The sequence below is a fragment of the Cucurbita pepo genome, chromosome LG10 (assembly GCF_002806865.2).
Source record: "Cucurbita pepo subsp. pepo cultivar mu-cu-16 chromosome LG10, ASM280686v2, whole genome shotgun sequence".
NCBI lineage: Eukaryota > Viridiplantae > Streptophyta > Magnoliopsida > Cucurbitales > Cucurbitaceae > Cucurbita > Cucurbita pepo.
In genome coordinates, this window is record NC_036647.1 from 5532416 (window position 1) to 5555376 (window position 22961).

Consider the following 22961-nt stretch of genomic DNA (forward strand, 5'->3'; position numbering starts at 1 on the left):
ATGGGTTGGTAAGCAACTTTATTTTTCACGGGATGAAAGACGATGGATCATTCATGAAATTGATTTGACTTAAAATCTACGTTAACATTAACGGAGTTGTTTATATGTCGAAGTCGGAGCATATAAATCCTTAATTTATGTTGGAAAGTGTGAGATTATTTGATGTTGGAAGGGAGGATTCTCCTCCATAAAAACACACAACAAAAAAACAAAAACAAAAACAAAAAAGAGATTCTTCATTGAGAGGCAAATAAGACAAAACAGAATGGACAATGGTTCATTCATTACTCCACCCAATCAAAATAAGCCAAATAAGAATATAAATATATATATTAATTCATTTGTAGGGGTAGAAAAGTAATGTCACCATGGGAAGAGACATAATTTTAATTTTGAAACCAAGTTAGTTATTATTGTTATATCCCCGTTTTATAAGTTAAAACCATATTTTAAAAATACTTTCTTTTAACTTAAAAATAATATATATTTTAAATTATCTTTATTATTTATTTATTTATTTATTTTTGTTCAATTTCGGATGAGTGGAAAAATAATATATATTTTAAATTATCTTTATTATTTATTTATTTATTTATTTTTGTTCAATTTTGGATAAGTGGATGGTGACATGAGCAACTCGAATAAAATTCACGATCAAATATCTAATTCTCTATTTTTCAGATTAACCCAACCCAACACTTTATTTTCACACTGCTCGATGTCCAACTCTGATACCATTTGTAACAACTCGAGTTCACCACTAGCTGATATTGTCTTCTTTGAGCTTTCCCTTTCGAGCTCCTCCTCGAGGTTTTAACTCTGATACCATTTGTAACAGCTCGAGTTCACCACTAACTGATATTACCTTATTTGAGCTTTCCCTTTCGAGCTCCTCCTTGAGGTTTTAACTCTGATACCATTTGTAACAGCTCGAGTTCACCACTAACTGATATTACCTTCTTTGAGCTTTCCCTTTTGAGCTTCTCCTCGAGGTTTTAACACGCGTATGTTAGGGAGAGATTTTCACAACCTTATCAGCAATGTTTTGTTCCTCCTTTCTAACCAATATGAGATTATTGTGAGATTCCATGGTTGGAGAAAGGAATGTTTCGTTCCCCTCTCTAAGTTATTGTGAGATTCTACATGGTTGGAGAAAAGAACATGGAGAGGACAACATCGACTAACAGTAGACTTTACATAACTCCGTATCCATGCTACTCCTGTTCTTATGTTCATGGTGCAATTCTTCTCGAGATATATATAACATGTGGTTGAAATTTACATTGATACAACCCAAAAGAAGAAAATAATATACTATAAGGAGAGATTACAACAACATCACCAACATTTCTCTAAACATTTTCATATAAACAAAACAAAACAAAACCAACCAACAAACAAACAAAATAACATAAAAAAATAAAAAAAAACCTGTTCTTCGTTCTTCCTTGTTCTGGGTCCGGTGTGCAGGGGTAGCAGACACTCATCGAACGCTCAACATGCTTCAACTTCACGACAAGACTTGCCCATTTTCAGATTATGGCTCAAAGCCCTCGAAAATGGCGGACCCCTCGTCAGTGAATTGCTTCTGCAAATTCCCTGTTCTTCCTTGGAAGAATCTCTGTTCACAGACCCACCTGCTTCTTCTCTTGTTCTATCATTCCCCATTGATTTACAGCTTCTTGAAACTGCAAATTCTGGGTGGCTTCTCACGTTCCGCCGCCCCACGCTCGTCATTGATTTCATCAACATTGGTGGGTTCTTGAAGAACACGCAAATCACTGCACAATCGTCGATCATCGACCCTGGAAATCGTCGTTTCCATTCTCGAACAGCTAGTTTCACTACCAATTTCGCTGCCGTGGATCGGTTCTTTGCTGATGCAACTATGTTGATTACTTGCTTGTTCGTCAACACATCCCATACCTGCAAATTTGTGATACGAATTGAGAATTGACAATGGCGAAAGGATGAACAACTTGTTATGTTTTAACTGACCCACCCCATCTGTTGCTAGAACGATGAACTCGTCTTTTCTTGTGAGATTTCTGTAGGAGATTTGAGGCTTTGAGATAACGCCATAATCTTTTAGGCAAAAATCGCCTAAGGATCTTGACATGGCCAGGCCTGGGTAATCTGCATCTGGTACCCATACTCTGTGTATATCTGGGTCTTCTTTTTCTGCTGTGATTCTGCCATGGCTGTTGTGTATTCTTTCTGCCTCGCCTGATTCACATTCAAAACATAAGAAAATCACGATTGTTGGAAGGGAGTCCCACGTTTGATAAGACCAAAGCCACGAGAGCTTAGACTAGAGATTCGTGATTACTAACATGGTATTAGAGTTATGTCATATCAATAGAATCCTCAAATGTCGAACTAAGAAGTTGTGAGCCTCGAAAGCTGTTCGAGGGCTCTGTAGGCCTCAAGAGAGACTCTATGGTGTATTTATCTCTATTGGTATGAGCCCTTTAGGAGAAACTCAAAACAAAGCTACGAGAGCTTAAGCTTGATCGGTGATTCCTAACGAACAAACCGTGAAAAGGGTTGATAGATAGATTGAATGAATAGATACCCACATGGAATATTTGGTTTGTGATCGACTGTTAATTGGATGGGAATATGTTGATGTTTATCTCCTCTGGTGCAGAGAACCGCCCGGGAGTCACCCAAGTTAGCCACCACCAAATGCTCTCCCTGATCATCAAGAACATCAAGAACATCAAGAACACATCAAGAACTGAAGGGTTTTTGATTTAAATCTTCCAGGAAAGGATTATTCACCTGTTTGATAATGGTCACGGCTGTTGCTCCACTACAGAAACAATCAATAGAAGAATCATAGCCGAGTTCTTGATCAAATTCTTTGAAAGATTCTTCAAAAGCAGCTTCCCAAATAGAAACCAATCCATCTTCGGGTTTCGATGGGTGTTTTTTGATTGCTTTAGAGAGCTTCGTGGGTAGCACATCTCGTGCATAACGAGCAACCCTATGACCAGAAGGACCATGACCATCAAAAACTCCACAAAACACCAAATCTTTCTCCCCTGAGAAATCCTGTAAGTTTTCATCCAAATTTCATGAAACATTTTGCAGATCATCCATAACATTCATCAAATTAAGGGCAACAAACAAAACATTGATTGATTCCATCTCGTTTACCTCCCAAATCGTCATTGAATCTTGATTGACTCCTTTTCTTCCTCGTTGAGTGAACATTGATGTGAAGGCAGAGGATCCACGGAGTCTAACAGTCTCGCCGTCGTCACCGCGTCGGACCTCTTCTCCGTCGTCGCCGGCATTGGAATCCCTCTCATCTCTATCATAGGTCATGTAGCCTCCTCCATGGATGTGATCTTTTGTGCAGCAGGCTCCCATTTGTGAGACAACCCCTCCACTAGGGCGATCTCAAAAGGGAAGATGACCCACCAGAAGAGATCAAATACCCACAAATTTTCTGGGAAAGAAAATGCATGAAAGTGAAGAAACAGAGAAGAGGAGGAGGAGGAGAGAAAATGATATTGATGACGAACACAATGGACAGAGAGAGAGGGAGAGATAATAAATTGAAAAATGTTGTTGGGATGAGAATGTGGAGTTTCAACAAACAGAATTATATTTAGAAAATGAAGGGTGGTGTTGACATTTGAGGTTTAGTGGGTTTGTTCTTCTTTCATTTCTTCATCTTTTTAAGGTTTGATCCCATAAAATTTTGGTGGATGGTTTGTCAACTGTTTGTTAGAAACCAATAGACAATGAAATGGGTTATCTTCCACTTAATTATTCCAGTTTCTGACCGACCAATGGTGCTTAAATAACAATATTGGTTTCTTTGTCACTTGGGAATTGTTTTAAACTATGATGTGACTTTGATATAATCACTAAATTGTCATCTTATTGACCTCGATCGGCAAGATCGACCTCATTGACACAAACCCGATCTAGAAATAATTGTAGCAGTGATGAAATGTGATAGGTTTTCATAAATTTTTTTAACGAATGTTCAATTGAGTACAAAAGTTGATAAGTATTCCCTTTTTTGAAGTTGAAGGTTAAAATCTCCATATCCCACTAGTTGTATTGTTCGAAGAGTCGGAGTTTGGATGGAGAGAAATTTCCACCCCAAAACTCACTAATCTCAGAAATTTATACTCTCGCTCATAAGAACACTACCTATAATGTGAGATTTCACGTTGATTAGAGAGGAGTACGAGTGTCGGCGAAGACGCTCGACTTCAAAAGGGGTGGAATTATGAGATTCATATTGGTTGGAGAGGGGAACTAAACATTTTTCATAAGGGTGTATAAGGGTGTGAAGACCTCTCCGTAACCTACGCCTACGCGTTTTAAAAACTTGAAATGGAAAATTTAAATAGGACAATATCTCTTCTCAAAAGAAAAAATTCAAATAGGACAATATCTACTAGCGATGGATTTCAGCCGTCCAAACAACCAATTATTCATCCAGAATTGGGCATTGGAAATCAATAGAAAAGGGCAATAGATGCAGGCGAAGCACTATCTGTCATTTCTGGCTGGAGTTGGACTAAACCAAGCTGTTGATACTCGGTCGGTCATAACACAGTTGTACAACCGACTAAACCAAGCTGTTCCAGATACACTTCCATGGCTACAACCGAAGGAAAAGACAATGGCAGAAAAAGACATGATTTTCAGTTTCACAGAAGACACAGAGAATGTTATGACACCAACAGGGGGATGGATGTATAAAATCAGCACAACTTATACATTTGCAGCTTAATCTGTAGCGAAAACAATATGAAAGCTTTCTTTTGTGGGAAGAAAAATATGTAAAATCAGATGCAATTTCAAAAGAATGTTTATCCAAAAGAATGTATAGTGTTTGTTGTTACCACCATTGATGAACCAGAACTCCACTCTGTCTGAGAGATGCAAACAAATCTATGCATTCAGAATATGTTTTCTCATACTTTCTACTCCTTTCCCCAGGGCAACACCTCTGCCATCTATTGTAATGACACTCGAGAAACATCTCATCTATCAGACAAATCGCTCCCGTCTCAAACAGTCTCGGAATCAATTCGAATTCGGTTCCTTCCACGTCCATCTTCAACACCACGAAATCCTTCTCTGATACTGTGTTCTTCAACCAGTTGGCAAAATCAAACCCCTGAATTTGATTCACCTCGCCATTGAAATGGCCCGACGATTGGACGGGTTGAATCCTGCCCATCCCTCGGCTGCCTTTATCATCCATTTCCTGACCTGGGTCTTTGTTGATCTCAAAAGCCAATGTCTCATTCCTCACCCAAGCAGCATAAGGCAATAGTGTCACCCTTTTCTTTGATCTATACTGTTCGTGAAATGTTTGATCAGCTTCAATGGCATAAACTTCAAAGGTTTTGTTCTGCTTTGGATATTGCTTTTTGAACCAACTCCCAATGCTGGAGCCATAACTCCTGGCTCCAACATCCACATAGACATACCTGTTTTTGAAGCTAATTTCCGCCATTGATGGCAAATACTTGATGTTTTGTATGTTTCTCTTTAAGGTTAACCATGGCTTCAATGGCTCCTCCAATATCAGAGGCTCAGCATTTCGGACTAGAGCTAGCTTATACCCAGGAACAGAGCAATTCTTCTTGTAAGAATCTCCATCCAGTTTCTGCAACCTATTTTCCAGAATTCTAAACTCTTTCTTCAATACATATTCACGAGTAAAAGGCATCGATGGCAGAAAATTATGTATATCTTTTGATTTAAGAATCTTGCAGCAATTGAATAAATCAACGAATGAATTGAAACTATATGTGTCTTTTGCACTTACATGGACCACCGCAAACCCTTCGGGTTTCAGTATCCGAGCAATCTCCGAAGCAAAATCATAGGGCCGATGGGAAATATCCAATCGGCCTCCGCCGGAGAACACGAAGTCAAAGGTTTTATCCTCGAACGGAATCCGATGCGCCTCACCCTTAATCACGTGTGGCTTCAACGCCTTCTTGAAAATCCCGACCGAATCCGAAACGCCGATCTCCTTCAACGCCGATACGTCGGCTCCGGCAGGGGTTTCAATGCACAACGCTTTCGAATTCGACGATAAGTAGCCCTCGGTAACTAGATCTTGGAAAACGGAAGAGTAAAACTGGACGGTCTTGATCCAATCTTCACTCGAAAACAGATCCGGACGAGGAGGCCCGATGACACGAGAGTCAGTATTGTCCGTAAGCAAAGCAGCACTTCCGGCACGGCCGCCGCTGGCGATCATGAAATTGAAATTTTCGGGCAAAGAGAAGAAACAGAAGTCGCCAATGCTACAGGATTCTCCGGCAATAGTCACAATATAAGCAAATCGACCGAGAATCACAAGAATAGAGAACAGAAGCACTCGAACCAGAAGGTTCCTCAGGGAGGCGAACTTCCCCGACACGGATCCCATAAATCCCCCTTAAGCTCTTACTGTACACAACAAAGAAAACATGAAAACAAAACAGAAATTGGAGAAGATAAGGCAGCGTAACGATTCTAATGAATTGAAGAAGGTTTAGCGTGAGCAGAATCGGGAAGACGTGTGGTTGGCTCCGATTAGGGTTCCGGCAGAAGTGCCGGCGGCGGCGGCGGCGATGAAAAAATGGGAAATCATGGTGGGCGGGAAGATATTTAAAGGAATTGCAGTGGCAAAGAGGCGGTGGTGGTGCTGGAACTGGTTCTGTTCGCTGTGGGGGAAAGGAGATGAAAATGGAATCAGAGGATCGACGGTGAAGATAATGGAGAACGGGCAACCGGTTCAGCCGGTCACCATGTGGATAGGATGCTGATGGAATGGGAATGGAACATGAAAGCGAAGATGCTTTTGTCTTGACAATTCCAAAATTGTATTAAAAAATGATTAAATTATAATTAAAAAATCTGATTATAACAAATATATATATATATATATATATATATATATAATTATTTTAATAAATATAATTTTATTAAATATTCTATATTTAGTTAAATTTAAAATTGATTCTATATATGTTAAATTAGTATAAAACAATTTTAAAGTAATTCTCCATTAATCACTTTGGAATATAACTTTTTGATTATCAAACTTTAAGTTATTCTAAAATAAATTATTCATTTTTCAAAATATATTTTTAATTGTTACCGAACCTTCTAAGATTGAAACGAATATTTATGACCCACTGTACAAATAATTTANAAAAAAAAAAAAAAAAAAAAAAAAAAAAAAAAAAAAAAAAAAAAAAAATCACGAGTTTACATTTCGAATAGAGCGATCTTAAAGATACATGAAAATGAAAATGGTATACGTATGGTAAGAACTACATGGTTAAGTGTATTTATAAAACGTCTTCAATACACGTTCTAATGTCTCTATCGAACGAATTACATAGTTAAGTGTATTTAAAAGAACGTCTTCGTCATCGAATGCACATGGGTTTGATTGAAATAGAGATGGGTTTCCATTTGCAATAATGAATAACACATCAAAATCAAACACAGCTCATTTTGATGAGGAAATGCCAAATTGGGAACACTCTAAAACAACGAACATGATTGGGGATTGGTTGTTGGCCCATTTGGGAGTGGACAAAGCCATGATGTGAGAACGAGAAACATAAGTGAAATTGAAAGTCGAATTGAAACATAAGTGGAATTGAAAGTACAATTTCGTTTAAAGGGTTCGATTCTTTCGACGCCTTCTAATATATTAGGAGAAAACAAGGAACTACCTATCCTATCCTATCCTGTCCTGTCCTGTGCCGCTAACTCCAAGGTCTTGTTTTTTGTCATCTTTGCCGGCGCCGAACACCGGGCCGCCTTTCCCGGCGGCGTCTTCCACTTTGTCCTGAAGTTTATCGATCTGGATCATTCCGGCGTCCTCCCGGGAACGGAGATCGGTCCTGGTGCGGTTCTCGCCCCCGGGCACTGACTCGTACGTGGTGGCCGTGAACGAGTCCTTCGGCTGCGCGCCCTGAGCTCCTGACATTGCGAATCACGGAATTAGAATCGGTGTGGGAAAGGGATGAGTTGATTAGGGAATTGGGAACTGGAAATGGTGTTTATTTATGGGTTGGTTGGGATTTGAAGAAGAGGAGTCGTGGCGGTCATGCAATCGGTGAGTGGGCGGTTGAAGGGCACCACCTGCTCTCTGCTGCACCCCCTTCTGCCACCTCCTCTCTGTCCGTCTCTTTCTTGTCTTTTTCACTTTTGGCTAATGGATAAACTTTTGTTCCAAATAGATTTTATTAAATTAGTGTTAATGGGTTGATTGATTCTGTGAGATTCCATGTCGGGGTTGGAGATGGTAACGAAAGATTCTAATAAATGCTCGACGTTCAAGGGTGGATTGTGAGATCCCACGTCGATTGAAGAGGGAAACGAAACATTTCTTATAAAGGGTGTGGAAACCTCTCTCAAGAGCGTTTTAGACAGACGGTGATACATAACTAGCCAAAGCAAACAATGTTTGTTAGCAGTGGACTTAGACGATTAGAAATAGTATTAGAACTAGACACCGAACGGTCTGCCAACGAGGGCGTTTGACCCCAAAACATTCCTTATAAAGAGCGTGAAAACCTCTCTTTAGCAGATGCGTTTTAAAACGATGAGGCTGACGACGATCAAAACAGACAATATCTAACTAGCAGTGAGCTGAGACACTTCTAGATTTATTTACTAACATAAAAATTTGAACCGAACATGATCCGTTTCTTCTCATAGAATGTAACACAAACGATTTACACAACGGAAAGAAACTATATTCTTGTTCACTTTCATTAGAAAGAGTGATTAACAGTGAAGCTTGGTGACCATCTTGAGAAGCAAGAAGCCAACTTCTCCAGGTGAAACAGATGCTTTCGGACACGGTAGAGGTGGACGGTATAGAGCAGCGCAGCCAAAGTCACCGCCGTGAACGATATCAGAATCAGCTTCCAGAAATCCTGCAAAAACATGGCCACCATAACCAACAGTTAATAACTACTTCATCATAGACTGTTCTTCAATGATGATGAGGATGGTATCACCTGAGGATTTGAGACGACAATTCCCATAACGTACCCCATCAGGTCCATGGTCGATTGGAGAGCGTTTTGTGCGCCCCCGACGACGCAACGATCGGATTCAGGGACTTGATCCTAATGATATGAAAAGCAAGCAAACAGAAGAACTCCCCATTCATTACATCAAACTACATTATAGATAATATGAAGCAAATTCTATTGTGATTTGAATGCTGCTGTGCTTCATACCTGCATTTGTTGGATGACTGCCAAATCAAACATCCAGAGTCCGAGCCGAGACGCTGCCACTCCAATCATTAGCATGTATGCTGACAAGAGGCTGTTTTGCATCCATATTGAAGCAACACACACTAGTAAGCAGGACCACTGCAATGTCATTGACAATCAATATTAATGACCGTTTTGGTCGGTTGATAAAGAGAGATTTTCATTTCGATGTCAACGGTCTCTTGTTAGCCAATGGCTACTACGACGCTTAAACGTACCTGAGACCAAATAGACCAGAGGCCTGTTCGAAGTGTCGAAATTCGAGACTGTATAATAGGGTAAGCAAGTGTTGCTGCAATGCCAATTGTAGCGCTTATTCCACGTGCAATTCCAATGATATAGGCAGGTATCCCTTCCCATTCTAAGGTTGCAGTCATTAAAGTTCCAAAGCTGGAAGAGAAAAAAGTTTGAGAATGGGAGACTTGAGTATCACCGCTAGTAGATATTGTCCGCTTTGGCCCGTTACGTATCACCGTCAGTCTCACGGTTTTAAACGCATCTACTATGAAAAGGGTCTAGCCCTATTTCAACCCGTGTCTCGCATTGTCTGGTGACTTGACTCTGATACCATTTGTAACGGTCTGAGACCACCGCTAGCAGATATTATCCTTTTTGACTTGTTACGTATCGCCGTCAACCTCACGGTTTTGTCAGTGAAAACATCGAGTAACCTTTACCTTGATATCCCACATCGATTGGAGAAGAGAACAAAACATATCTTATAAGGGTGTGGAAACCTCTCCCTAACCGTGAGGCGGCTAACAGTAATACGTAACAAGCTAAAGCGAATAATATCTGCTAGCGGTGGACTTGGGCTGTTACAGCAGTATCAGAGTCGGTCACTAGGCGGTGTGCCGTGAGGACGTTGCGCCCCAATGGAGTGGATTATAAGATCCCACATCGATAAAAGAGGAGAACAAAACATATCTTATAAGGATGTGGAAACCTCTCCCTTGCAAACGCGTTCTAATGAGTGCATTGGTAAAGCAAGTGGGTTCAGACATTACCTAAGGACTGTGAAGAATAACACAGCGAGAGCGATCCCCGGGAGTACGGTGTCTTGCTCTAGATACACCTTCCATGCACTAACAAATGGGAACTTTGAGAACCAGTTGAACATTTTCACTTTCCAGCTCGTTTCAGCCGAATGTCCATCTTCGTAATCCAGAAATCGAGAGACAGAACTACTCCCTTCTACATCTCTTAGAACAAGTCTTGAGACCCTTCTATGGCTGCTTTCTTCCAAAGCCGGAATCCCATCATACACAGAAGTGAACAACCAATACTCGAACCAAACCGATACGATATTCCAAACTGCCAAAGTCACAGCAGATGCCTTCAAAGAAACGAAACTAATAATGAAACCAGATATTACAGGACTAAACAGCTTGCAGACCAGATCGATCCGCCTCATCGTAGAGTTTATATTTGTCAGCATTTCAGGAGGATGGCGTTCTGATATCACTACCACCCTGTGCAAAAACCAAACTGGCAACTTGAACATCACTTGGATAGAAATTTCTTCTCAAATGCTATTCAAAACTAAACAGCAATCAATTACCATTCTCTTTCAATTAAGATAGTACCCGCAAGAGATGAAAGCGCGCCAACAGCTCCAGCGATATTCGTCAATATCACAAGCAAAATGAACCCTGTGAAATAGGTGGATATCAAATCTGAGTAGAACAGTAACGCGACCACCGTCGCTCCAGCAATAATATACGAAAGATTTTGTGTCACCAGCCAAATTTTGAGAACCTGATAACATAAAACCAAAAATATACGACTACTTCAATCAGGCAAACAGCAAGTGTTTCATCCGGAGGATATTTGAAGCCTACTTTGATCATTTCATTGATCCATGGTTGTTTAGTTTCATTCAAATAGATGATCATGATAAACCCATATAGCCTGGCTTGTACTTATATCTAAGATGGATGAGCATAATGTCTTGAGGATTGTAGGGAGGGAGCCCACGTTGGTTAATTTAGGGAATGATTATGGGTTTATAAATAAGAAATACATCTCTATTCGTATGAGGCCTTTAGGAGAAGTCCAAAGCAAAACCATGAGATCTTATGCTCATAGTAGACAATATCATACCATTGTGGAGAGTCGTTATTCCTAACATAGTACCAGAGTCATGCCCTTAACTTAGCTATGTCAATAAAATCCTCAAATGTAAATTAAAAAAGCTGTGAGCCTCGAAGGTGTGGTCAAAAGTGACTCAAGTGTCGAGCAAAAGGTGTACTTTGTTCGACGACTCTAGAGGAGTCGAGCCTTGATTAAGGGGAGGTTGTTCGAGGGCTCCATAGGCCTCAGGGGAGGATTTATGGTGTACTTTGTTCGAGGCGAGGATTGTTGGGAGGGGGTAGGGAATGATCATGGGTTTATAAGTAAGAAATACATCTTCATTCATATGAGGCATTTTGGGGAAACTAAAAGTAAAATCACGACACCTCGTGCTTAAAGTTGACAATATCATACACATTATGGAGATCATAAGTTTAATCATTTCTTCTTTTGAAAATGTAAGCAAAAAGAGAGCAAAACCTTGACGTATGCTAACTTGTCAACCCAATCACCAACAATTGGACCAAAGAAAGCAGTGGAAGCAGATTCCACAACACCATAAACCGCTGCAAAGAGTAGAGAATTGGGCCACACACTGATCATATATAAACCAACGGAGAATTCCCACATTCTGTGACAAAATCAAAGGCAGTAAGAACAAATCCAAATCCAATCAAAAGGGTTGGAACAGAATTCGAGTTTTAAAAAACAAAACCAAAATCTGCTCTAAGAGACATAAATACAAACACTTAGTGTGCAATCTGTGCAACAATGGAAGAAAACGTTCGAAACAAAACAAAACAAATCCCAAGTTTCTTTTTACACCGTTTTCAATCCTGATATAATGAAATAAAATCCTAAAACATGACAAGATCAAACCAAAAACAGGGATTCAAATCATTCTATCAAACAAACAACTGGGTTCATCTAAAATCTATGAAATGACGGGAATAATCGGAATGGAAAACAAAACAGTAAGAAGAAAGGGGGAAAACCTAGCGCCCCATCTGGCCAAGAAGTGTCCGGCGTAAAGACTCCGAAGCAGAGAAGAAGAAGGAGGGGATTGCAGAGGGGACAGAAGCGGCTCATTCTCCATTACTGTTTTTCTTCAATCACAGCTCCTCTGGATCAAAATCAATATGAGATTTAACGAAATATGAACTGAATCGATCAATGAAAAGGGTAAACAGAACGAAATCAGTGGGAGTTTGACTTTCGAATTCCCAGACGGGGAATTCTTCCCTTTTTAACTTGGGAAATTGCTTGCCGCTCTTCGATCGATGATTAGAAAAAGGTGGGTCTCTTTATGTGTCTCTGTGGAAATGGATATTCAGGGAAGCGACAATTTTTTCTTATGGGTCTTTGTAAATATGGAGGTTCTGATATGAGCTGAGGAAGAACTGACACAGAATCATGATTAAATTAGCAACTTNAAAAAAAAAAAAAAAAGAATTATTTAAAAGGGCTCATGACTCATGCTCATCATCACTGTCATGCATGCATATATATATATATATATGTGACCAACCAAGAGGTGGTATTGAGGTTGAAATTTGACCTTACCAAATAGTTTCAAATTTAATGGTTTTAAACATTTTTTTCTTAAAATACCTATGTAAGTTTCATTAATATTTTCACTTTTTTTAATTTTCTTTTTTAAAAAAAAAAATTTAAAAATTTTAAAAATACGAACTAGTACCGCATTTCAAAAGTACTCATAAACTTTCGTTTAAAAATAATTTATGAGTACGTTTATATCTAGTACCACATTTCAAAAATACTCAAACTTTCGTTTAAAAATAATTTATGAGATGTCCATAGACAGTTTTCTGTCCCTTTATTGATGGTAAGAATTCTTTAGAATTTTTTTAGAAAGGTAAAGGGTGTTGATGTACTTTTAAAATTTCATAACTATATTTTTTCAAAAAAGTTGAAGGGTATTAATGAATTTTTTTTGTAAGTTCAAGGGTATTTTTGAAATACTGTTAGTATTTTTGAAATAAAGTGCTAACGATTGTCATCTAAAATTAACTGTAATGTATTTTTGAGATTTTTTTTTTAGAGTTTAAATGAGTATTGTACTAAGAAATTCTACTTGTTGTACTACGAAAACCCTTTAAATTGAGTCATCTTCCATCTACATAAATTTGTTTATATATTGAAACCATAAATAAATAAAATAAATCACAAGATTTATCCTTAAAAACAAATTGATTAGAAAAACATAATTGTCGGACAAGGACAAGGAAAAATCTAAGATCAAGACATAACAAGAGACGCATTTATTATGCATTTTAAAACATGTCTTATGCATTTTAAAACATGTCTTTTTATATACGAAGAAAATTCAAAGTCAACACGTTTATGCATTTATATGCTTAAAAAATACGTTTGATTGACATATATGTGTTTTTAATATACTTGATGAACATTGCATACAACTTTTGGACCTATTATGACTTTAAACAATTAGTGTATAACACATCTACACACTAACAAGTGTTCGATATGAGTCTAACAAACATTAGAACGTCAGTGTGTCCATGTGGACATGAACACGCTAGCCACACCAAAGTATCCGTGCTTCTTAGCATTAGACAAAGCTAGATCTATATAACATGAATATATATTGGCATGAAACGTGAAGAGTAGCAAAGAATTTTAATGTACTAAGAAAGGTGGCCATTATAATATACGAGGCCAGAACAGAACAGGGTGAGACAAAAATATGCATGAGACGGTACTACAATTACAAAACTTACATCAAAAGTATGTTACATATCAAAATTTAATCCATTCCAATACCATTTACAATTGCCAAGATTATACCAAATACCCAGGAGCACTGAATTGTGTTTGGTCCAGCTCTTGTTGAATGATAATATTCTACCTCGTATCGTATGTTATTCTCGACGTTGTATACTGTTCGGTTGACGGGTGGTACTGCTTTGTTCATGAACCCAGAGCAAGGGACCAAAAGATAAACAAAAATAGAGACAACCCAGAGGACATGTGACGTATGCTTTATACATATATGAAGAAGCTTAGAGATGAAGTGGAATGCTAAACTACAGAAATTACCATTTAAGGGAGAACGAGAAATCTCAACCCAGATCATGGCGAAGCAGCGATGGAGTATTTATGGATTGAAGGAGGTGAAGTTTATTCAGAATCACTCCAACTATCAGAATCGTCATCTTCATCACTTCCAGCAAATGCCTGTTTTTTAATAGTTTCCAAGTAAGTTCCATTGCTAAGAGAAAGATACGGGTTGGGTTGGGTTGGGTTGAGTTGGGTTGAGTTGGGTTCGAGGGAGCTAGAGGATACCTGGCGAATCGCATTTGCTCTCTCCAAGATAGCAGCGACCCTCAAATTGGTTTTTGGACCCTGCACACTGGGTCTCGTTACGGCTGCCGGCTTCAAACTAAAGGACTGAAAATTACAATCAGAATAATTCGTTAGCAAAGCAACAGCACCACGAAATTCATGTCAATGTATTATTAATAAGAGCAATGTTCGGCTTCAACCTTGGTTCGAATCTGTGCAAGCAGTGAATCTCTTTCATCTACCTTGGGTCCAATTTCAGGTAGTATCCGATCAGAAACTTTTCTCAACTGCAAATTGGTCAAGAAAGTTAATTCCAAGTATTTTATAAGCTTATCACCGAGTAAGTTCTCAAAATAGTTAATGAAATATTATAGAACCTTGCTTTTATCGTGGGCAGCGACAGCATCAATGAGAGGACTTCGTGGACGAAGTAGCTTACTACTAGTAGGTGGTTTTCCATTAGGCATACCGACCCCAGAGGTCGATGGCATAAGAGCTGTTTTAGAGGATGAAGCTACTTCTTCCTCAGTAGATGGCAAATCATCCCGAGATTGTTCGTTCTTCATGAATGATAGAGGTGCTATCATAGCATGGGAATTTCTTTTCTCCCCTTCAGAATCTTGTGATACATGTTGAGGTATATCAGGCTTCAAGTCTATTTGTGATGCTGAGTTGCTAAACGATTGGAATGACTGCCCATATGAAGATCCACTATCAATTTTACAATTTACGTCGTCGTTTGTCGGTCCTAGTGAAGGCAGTTTCAAATCAGCTTGTACTTCTTCTCCACCAGACTTAAGAGAATCAAGCTCTAGGGTTTCCTGGGGCATTGGCGGTAACGTAAAAAATGGGTTATTGTATTGTTTCTCCATGGTGGCAGAACTATATTCGAAAACTTCGTTGGTAATCATGTGCATTTGCCCTGTGAATGGAGGAGGCTGCATTGTGTTATGTACCATGTGACCAGATATATGTGTAAGCTTGTTATCTTGAAAGCATGTGTAGGGGTTCTCGGATTCCAAACATATGCTCTTTTCTTCAGCTTTCGATGGTAATATCGAGTGAAGTGGATCCTCACATCTAGGTGGAGCAGGAAAAGCTTGATGAACCTTCCCTAACCTCCACTGCATTGGAGGTAAAGGGGGTAATGGTGGCATCTCATTCAAATCGACTCGAGGTACCTCAGGCAGCAGGATGTCGCTAGGTAGGACAGGCTGTAATGTATCCATTGTACGACCCGTCATATCGAGTTCACCGATTGGATGTTGTATATATAACTCTGATAGAGAATGTCCAGCTTGAATGGTTGCCTCAATAGTTGTGCATTTAGAACATTGATCCTGTTGGACTGGATATGAAGGCTGTACCAGTTGAACTTTTTCCTCATCTAATTGTCCTGGAGATGGTTGTTCAAGGCGTGAAGAATTGGAAACATCAACATCTGCCCCTACAGGCCCCATATCCTCGTGTTTAGCTTGCAAACCTGGCAATGGCTCACTGGAAGTCTCAACGGCAGAGGAGAAACTTAGAGAGGGAGGAGATATAAATTCAATGCCTTCATTAAGATCACACTGATGGGAAGAATTGAGCTCAGATTCCAGATCTCTTAGTTCCAAAGATTCTGGACCAAAAGAAAGATTATCGATAACTGAAGTGCATTGCGACCACGTATGAACAGGTAAATTATGAATGCCATCAATCAGCCCTGAATCCGGATAGTCTGAAATCAATTCATTCTGATTTTGATATGGATTCTCAAAGCCAGGATGGTTTTCTAGCAAATCACTCTTCATATTCTCCGATGTAGATAAAAGACCAAGCAAGGATGTGCTCACAACTCCATTCACATCATTTCTGGTCATGGGATCAGCATCAAAATCAAATCCATCTGCTTGAAATGCTCCAGTGTGAAGTTTATCTGTGCTCACATTTTCTTCATCGCTGAAACTATTTAAATTCTTGGGTGTGACTTCGGCGATGGTAGCAGTCTTGGCTACAATTGAAGTAGACGCAACCACACCATCCCCTTGAACCTCTGCAGACACATCACTACAGTCTACAGACTCAACCATCTCATCTGACCGAACCTTGTCAGTCACAACGTCACTACAGGTTACAGAATCAACCACCTTGTCTGCTTGAACCTTTTCAGCCATGACATCACTACAGTTAACAGAATCGACCACCTCATCAGCTAGAACCTTTTCAGCCACAATTTCACTACAGTTTACAGAATTGACCACCTCATCTGCTTGAACCTCTTCAGTCACGACGTCACTAAAGTTTACAGAATCAACAAACTCATCTGCTCGAACCTTTCCAGTTGCAAAATTACTATAACTTACGGAGTCCTCATGATCCAGATCACCTGATGAAATAATTACATCACGGGAGGAAACAGAAGTGCTAGGCAAAGTCACACCTTCTGGATTAACTGTTTCAACAAAGTCTCGTGAGCTTAAATGCATTTCATGAACTGTATCATTTGGATAACAAAGTTGCAGTTCTTCCGAGGTATCATCAGCATGGGTGAATGTGGTTACTTTTCCATCATCAGCTGGCCTTCTTATATCTACAATATTTGCATCCCTTTCAGAATATGTTACATCAATTTCTGTCATACCATCTTCAACTTGAACTGCTACATTTTCCACTTGATCCTTGAAATCATGCGTCTGCAAGCAATCGGCTGCAAGAGGTAAGTCGTCATATTTTGCTTCAGCTACTAAAATGTTGTCATCCTTCAAAGCCTGAGTCTGCGATAAATCTACTGCAAGAGGCAAATATTTTGCTTCAGCGGCCACAATGCTATCATCACCTTTCAGGGAAATTAAATTATATTTGTTATCTGAAGAATCATTTGTAGAAGCACGCGAAGTCTCAGCGGGAAATAAAGAACTAGGAGACGGGTCAATTTCTGGCAAGGCTTGCTTGTCAATAGTTCTATCATCTTGGTACTCTTTTTGCAGCATTGTATCCCCTACCTTTTCTACCGCTTCAATCTCAACAGCTTGCCCCAAGACATTTGAAAGATGCAATGAATTTTCAGATGTGGCATCTACATCCTCACCCTCCCTGTCTCTAATACGACAACTTTCAAATGGAATTGTGTGGTCAGCGCTACTAGTAGTCTTGGAGGGAACATCAACGTGAACATCTTTATGACAACCTGGGTCTGTCTCTGTACTTGATATCTTCGAACCAGAATTAATAAGGTTGGTAGATGATTTCTTATTCAACTTCGATTCGTCCTGTAAAGATAGAGATGGGAATGATTCTGTGTCTAACAGTGGTTGAGGAGAAATTGAATCCAAAAAACATGGACCTCCGGGTACTTCAGGTTTTGAGATTCTTTCTTCATCAACACTAGTATAATCAAGCACTCCATGTTCATCAGCATTGCTTTCATGAGAATGAGAGGTATAATCCGTATTACATGGCATGTTTTCAATATCTGCCATACATGCTTTAGGACTTGAAGGTAATACTTTAGCTGTTTCTTCAGAATCATATTGAATATTGTCAGGCAAACTACGTAATGTATCAGAGCACGAAAAACTTGATCTCTCTCTCTTGAATGAACTGTTACCATCATCTGATCCTGAGGAGTTTACGAAGGATTGTGAATCTGATAGTTGTGCTTGGGCTTCTATGTGTTCAGCATTTGCATCAGATTCACTTCTCTGTTTTCCAAGGTTAACATTTTTAGATCTAGGTTCATTATCTGTTTCTATTTCTGACTCCATGGTAGCAAGAGCATCCACATAATTGTCTACTTCACTGATGACCTCATCAGAACGATATCCATCTATACTGCTCCCTGTTTTCCCTTCTCCATATTCTAAGTGGTTTTCAACCACCACCATTTGAAGATTGGGAGTCGTCTCAATCTCATCATCTGCAGTTGATTCAGGCATCTTCAAAATCTCCTCACCAGAAACACCACCGTTGATTGGTCTTTTTAATTCTTCGTCTTCAGCTATACATGAAGAGCATGTACTTACTCTTCCAGGAGACTTGCTTGCAGGACTCACCATAGTGATATCAAGTATTCGAAGCCCCAGTTCATTGGTATTATCTGACATTGAACGCAAGGTTGGTTCAGCAACTGATGCTTCATAAACCATCTTATGCTCTGGAGAAGGAGTCTCCAAAAATTTCTCCATGTAGCTTTTTCCATTTTTGGAGTTAACACATCTATTGAATTGCCTTTTCTTCAATTTTACAAGCCGTGAAGGGTCATTAAAACAACTGTCAATGCGCTCCTCCAAGAACAATTGATGTAGTCTGCACAAATGGTTGGGTTGACGTGATCAATCAAGTATCTATAAGTGAACTTATGCAGTTGGACAAGTTAGAAATAAGGAATTAGACACCCTACTTGGCATGGGATGTTGGTCCAATTTCTGGTGTTCCTCCATTCCTCCTGCGTGGTCCTTTCTTCTGCTAGGAATCAAGACAGCCATATTTTAAAACTAAATAGGTCACAATCATGCACGGATAAGTTTCACTTGAGTAGTAAGAAGAGTGCGTGTATAGCATCCATAAATGACAGTCCTAGAACTGATGGGTAAAATGTGCCCAAATGAACATATTTTCTCTAAGAAATTAAGAAACCCATTATTGTAACGGGTAAATAAACTTGATTAACTTTTTAACTGATCTAACATATGCAAGTCGCACATGCAAAGGCAAAAATAAAGCACCCATATGCAAATTTAGATTTCAAATGCAAATATTTTGTAGGTAAATAATAAATATTCAACTAAAGTTATCTTTAGAGAAGCCAGAAAGATACAAGCTAATGACTCATGCACAATTGGACAGCCTTTCCATGTATCGCGTTGACAATACTAATCTGTTGAGTAAACGTTCATCCACCACATGGATAAACAAATAATTTAACTGAAAAAAAAAAGGTGCCCAAAAGCATATGCATCGTATGCATGAATATTTACATAAGAACAGTAGCCAATACATGAAGTAAAAGATACATGCATTGTAATTTTAAAAAAATAACAAAAATTAATTTTAAAAAAACTTAGAAATATGTTCACATAGAAGAAACTACAGAAAGAAAACTACCAAGTAATTCAAGATCCTTGGAAACTTCCCTCTCTAGAGTATTCATACTCAAGCCAATATTCACTAAGAAATTGTCTACCTCCATCCGTTCCCATCCCACTTGCTCTATTTATAACAAGTCCCCACTAACAAATTACCTGACTAATGACTAGTATACCCTTAATACTTTAATAATATTCACAAGTACTCTTAAAAGGCATTCCTAATCACATTGACCACTTCCCAGAATGGATGAAGTGAGTTTCATAGAACTTCTCAAAATGTTTAATCTCTGAAGGTCATATGAATCTACTGGAGCAATATGTGACTAGAACTAGTCATTTAATATCACGGGAAACAAAAGAAGCAGAAAGAAGGAAGACAACAAATGAACTAATTAACCAGTCAAATTTGTGAGAGGTAAAGAATCGAAGTGCTTTAAGAAATGGATAAGCAGTATTGAATTGACTACAATATTGAGCATACCTTCACTTTACGGTTTTTCTTCTCCCTTTGAGGCTCAATATTTGATCTCTCAGAAGCTTTGGATTCCACTTTAAATACTGAAGGGTCAGTGTATCGCTTCAAACATGCCCCAGCCCCGGCAACATCAAACCTATTCGAAGGCAGACAGTCAAAGGATTTCTTGTTAAATCCTATAAACACAATGTTTTTTCATTTATACAGAGTATAACATACTTGTCTAAAAGGAATAGACGTGGGGGACCCCTGCATTCTTCATAGGAATCCATGACAAATCGAGGTAAGTCTCCACGAGCAACAAGACCTTGCTCCGACTGCAAATTAGGATGCCAGTCAAGTCCTGCAATATAGCTCATGATTGTGATTTAAAAGTTTATCCTTCAGATGTTAGAACCCTCTAAATACAAACCTCATTTCATTTTAGATGAACTTGAGTCGTTTGAAACACACACAAAAAGTACAAAACAGATTTTTTGGGTGGTCTAATCTAATGTACTAGCCCTATATCTAAATGAAACAACAGCATTTGAGCCATTCCTACGATGCAGGATCAAAATGATTCAATATGAAAATGATTCGATAAGATAAATAATCACATACACCACATAAATAATTAAATGCCTAGAAGCATGCTACCTTCTATGTATAACAAGCCAACATTAAATACACAGGTTAATTAGATCTTGCAATATCCACTCCAACCTTCCTACCAAACTGTATTCTTTCATAATCAATATCTTATTTAAAGAAAATGGTTTGAATTATTCTATGAAACTTGAAAAATACATTTAATTTACTAGTCATGATCAGGATACATGCAGTTCTCAAGAAAAAAAAAAACAATATGTTAATCTGTACTTTTTTAACACCATAAACTAGTATTCCGATCAAATATGCACTTAAAAACCTAAATCAATAACAAGGTAGCAAGACTAGTTTAAAAAAAATGAACAAGACAATTATGTGCTGCATTTGCGTAATTTTCTAAGTCCTTACATCACATTCTGTAAAATTCTCAAAAAATAAAGAGGAAAATTACAACATTGAATCAGTTCATGATCCCAAATCAACTGTTCAAATCCATCAATAAAATCAAGGTGGTGGCCGTCATTTTTGGTATAAGTATAACAATATATACGGTAGACTAACCTGCACCAGTGAAGAAAGATGTATGGTTTGTTTGGGACAGAAATGCTTTCTCAATTGAAGGAACTTCTGCCTCAAGTTGCTGCACACGAATCATAAGAGTATGGCCTCTTGCAGCCGTTGAAATGACCTCTTCGTGTAAGTCGTGGAATACCTCAGCAGCAAACCTTTCAACAAATAAAAAGAAACAAAGATGAAGACAGATTTCTGGGAACAGCAAATCTTCTTTAAATATTATGAACTTAAAAAAGGGTCTTAGAGTAGTTAAATATCTAAAACAAGTCTTATCAAATTTTCACAATCTTTCCAAGTCCCCATTAAGATAACTGACGTATTACCAGATATTTATCAGACTCTCCAACAGAAATACTACAATCATATTTAAAAAAATACAACAAATGCATCAATGGAACCGAATCCGAATATGGTGTGGTGAAATATCATTCAGAAATTTAGAATCCTTGCATACGGTTAACTTTGTGCCTATTACCAGAACAGGAAAGAATATTAAGAAGCTCAGCTGCTGAAGTACCAAAATTACAAGTGGAAGTACACAAAACTTAAGAAAGTTAGGATTAGAATACAAACGGCGAATCCAAGATTTCCATAAACTCCTACCAATTGCTGAGTACTCAATCAGTTATGAACCAACTCGCGTAGGGTAACAACGCAAATCACAAGTCGTCAACAAGCAGTTTAAGAACGTAATTTAGAAAGCAAAGAAACTGAAAGAGCTAAAAGGATTGAGGAGCCACTAGAGAAGATGAATCTTCTAATTGAGAGGGAGAATTCAAGCCGATAATTCCATGAACTATTATAAATCCCTCGTTTCCAGCATTTCAGTCACCGCATTAACTTAAATCCAAAACCTAATGAAGGAAAGGTCAACTGATTACACAATCTACTCCAAAAACTCTGATTCAAACACAAACTTCTCAATTCAACGCTCATTCCAATCACTCAACTCAAAAACCATCCCCGGCAGCTCCCAACTCCAAGCTCAAACACTCATCCATTACTAAACATCCACAATTTAGATGAATCAGAACTAACCACTCCAAAAATATATATATATATACATCAGTAAAAGAAACNAAAAAAAAAAAAAAAAAAAAAAAAAAAAAAAAAAAAAAAAAAAAAAAAAAAAAAAAAACAAATAAAATCTCACTCAGCAAGGTCACCGAGCTGGCGCAAGACTCCGACAAGGCCAGCCATGGCAACGCCTTCAAGAAGAGCTTCAGGATCATCTTTATCAGCGGCCTTGTACAGCTCCGGATCCGCCAAGCCGTACTCGTTCCTAATTTGGTACCGAGTCAGCGGCATTTCTTCTTCTTCTTCTTCTTCCTCCTCAAGCTCGAAACTGCAATTCCACTGGTTCTCAAATTCACCGCCGTACTCCGATTGTCCTTCCTTCTACATTTCTCATCGGCCAATTTGTAATTTGCAGCATGAGTATCTTCAGTTGAAAATTTTTGGTTTGGGAAAAAGCTGAGTTAATTGAGAATCGATGAAAAGATGTGAACGGATGAATTAATATACGGTCGTCTGAGTCTCCGTTAGAAACGGTATATTTAATGTGACCTCAAC

The 22961-nt window shown here is 38.6% G+C and overlaps 5 protein-coding genes across 5 annotated transcripts; all 5 read right to left on the minus strand.

Annotated features, from left to right (window-relative positions):
- Nucleotides 1-1229: 1229 nt before the first annotated feature.
- Nucleotides 1230-4283, minus strand: LOC111804084 (probable protein phosphatase 2C 65). The gene is made up of 5 exons (XM_023688768.1): nt 3163-4283; nt 2785-3057; nt 2580-2697; nt 2003-2226; nt 1230-1926 (listed from the first exon to the last, which is right to left on the minus strand). The coding sequence occupies exons 1-5, from the start codon at nt 3376-3378 to the stop codon at nt 1495-1497; spliced, it is 1263 nt and encodes a 420-aa protein (XP_023544536.1). The 5' UTR covers nt 3379-4283; the 3' UTR covers nt 1230-1494.
- Nucleotides 4284-4653: 370 nt separating this feature from the next.
- Nucleotides 4654-6812, minus strand: LOC111804083. The gene has a single exon (XM_023688766.1). The coding sequence runs from the start codon at nt 6419-6421 to the stop codon at nt 4871-4873; it is 1551 nt and encodes a 516-aa protein (XP_023544534.1). The 5' UTR covers nt 6422-6812; the 3' UTR covers nt 4654-4870.
- A 780-nt stretch (nt 6813-7592) lies between these two features.
- Nucleotides 7593-8204, minus strand: LOC111804271. The gene has a single exon (XM_023689014.1). The coding sequence runs from the start codon at nt 7976-7978 to the stop codon at nt 7727-7729; it is 252 nt and encodes an 83-aa protein (XP_023544782.1). The 5' UTR covers nt 7979-8204; the 3' UTR covers nt 7593-7726.
- Nucleotides 8205-8629: 425 nt separating this feature from the next.
- On the minus strand, nt 8630-12780 carry LOC111803221 (solute carrier family 40 member 1-like). Its single transcript, XM_023687533.1, has 8 exons — nt 12350-12780; nt 11835-11985; nt 10843-11039; nt 10289-10753; nt 9500-9671; nt 9243-9380; nt 9018-9128; nt 8630-8933 (listed from the first exon to the last, which is right to left on the minus strand). Exons 1-8 carry the CDS (start codon nt 12448-12450, stop codon nt 8769-8771), a joined length of 1500 nt encoding a protein of 499 aa, XP_023543301.1. The 5' UTR covers nt 12451-12780; the 3' UTR covers nt 8630-8768.
- Nucleotides 12781-14001: 1221 nt separating this feature from the next.
- Nucleotides 14002-22912, minus strand: LOC111803456 (protein SCAR2). The gene is made up of 9 exons (XM_023687859.1): nt 22543-22912; nt 21378-21541; nt 20445-20568; nt 20232-20361; nt 19063-19124; nt 15059-18968; nt 14882-14968; nt 14682-14786; nt 14002-14573 (listed from the first exon to the last, which is right to left on the minus strand). Exons 1-9 carry the CDS (start codon nt 22695-22697, stop codon nt 14517-14519), a joined length of 4794 nt encoding a protein of 1597 aa, XP_023543627.1. The 5' UTR covers nt 22698-22912; the 3' UTR covers nt 14002-14516.
- Between the last annotated feature and the right edge of the window lie 49 nt (nt 22913-22961).

Bases quoted from the DNA above. Each gene is read 5' to 3' on its own strand.
- LOC111803221 (XM_023687533.1), bottom strand. From the start codon at position 12,450: ATGGAGAATGAGCCGCTTCTGTCCCCTCTGCAATCCCCTCCTTCTTCT. The intron at 9,672-10,288 runs GTAATGTCTGAA...TTTCTCTTCCAG, and splicing joins TTATTCTTCACAGTCCTTAG to CTTTGGAACTTTAATGACTG. The intron at 9,381-9,499 runs GTACGTTTAAGC...ATGACATTGCAG, and splicing joins TCTGGTCTATTTGGTCTCAG to TGGTCCTGCTTACTAGTGTG.
- LOC111803456 (XM_023687859.1), bottom strand. From the start codon at position 22,697: ATGCCGCTGACTCGGTACCAAATTAGGAACGAGTACGGCTTGGCGGAT. The intron at 20,569-21,377 runs GTTAGTCTACCG...GCTATATTGCAG, and splicing joins ATCTTTCTTCACTGGTGCAG to GACTTGACTGGCATCCTAAT. The intron at 14,969-15,058 runs GTTCTATAATAT...ACCAATTTGCAG, and splicing joins CTGCCCACGATAAAAGCAAG to TTGAGAAAAGTTTCTGATCG.
- LOC111804271 (XM_023689014.1), bottom strand. From the start codon at position 7,978: ATGTCAGGAGCTCAGGGCGCGCAGCCGAAGGACTCGTTCACGGCCACC.
- LOC111804083 (XM_023688766.1), bottom strand. From the start codon at position 6,421: ATGGGATCCGTGTCGGGGAAGTTCGCCTCCCTGAGGAACCTTCTGGTT.
- LOC111804084 (XM_023688768.1), bottom strand. From the start codon at position 3,378: ATGGGAGCCTGCTGCACAAAAGATCACATCCATGGAGGAGGCTACATG. The intron at 2,698-2,784 runs GTGAATAATCCT...CTTGATGATCAG, and splicing joins CCGTGACCATTATCAAACAG to GGAGAGCATTTGGTGGTGGC. The intron at 1,927-2,002 runs GTGGGTCAGTTA...ACAAATTTGCAG, and splicing joins TCGTTCTAGCAACAGATGGG to GTATGGGATGTGTTGACGAA.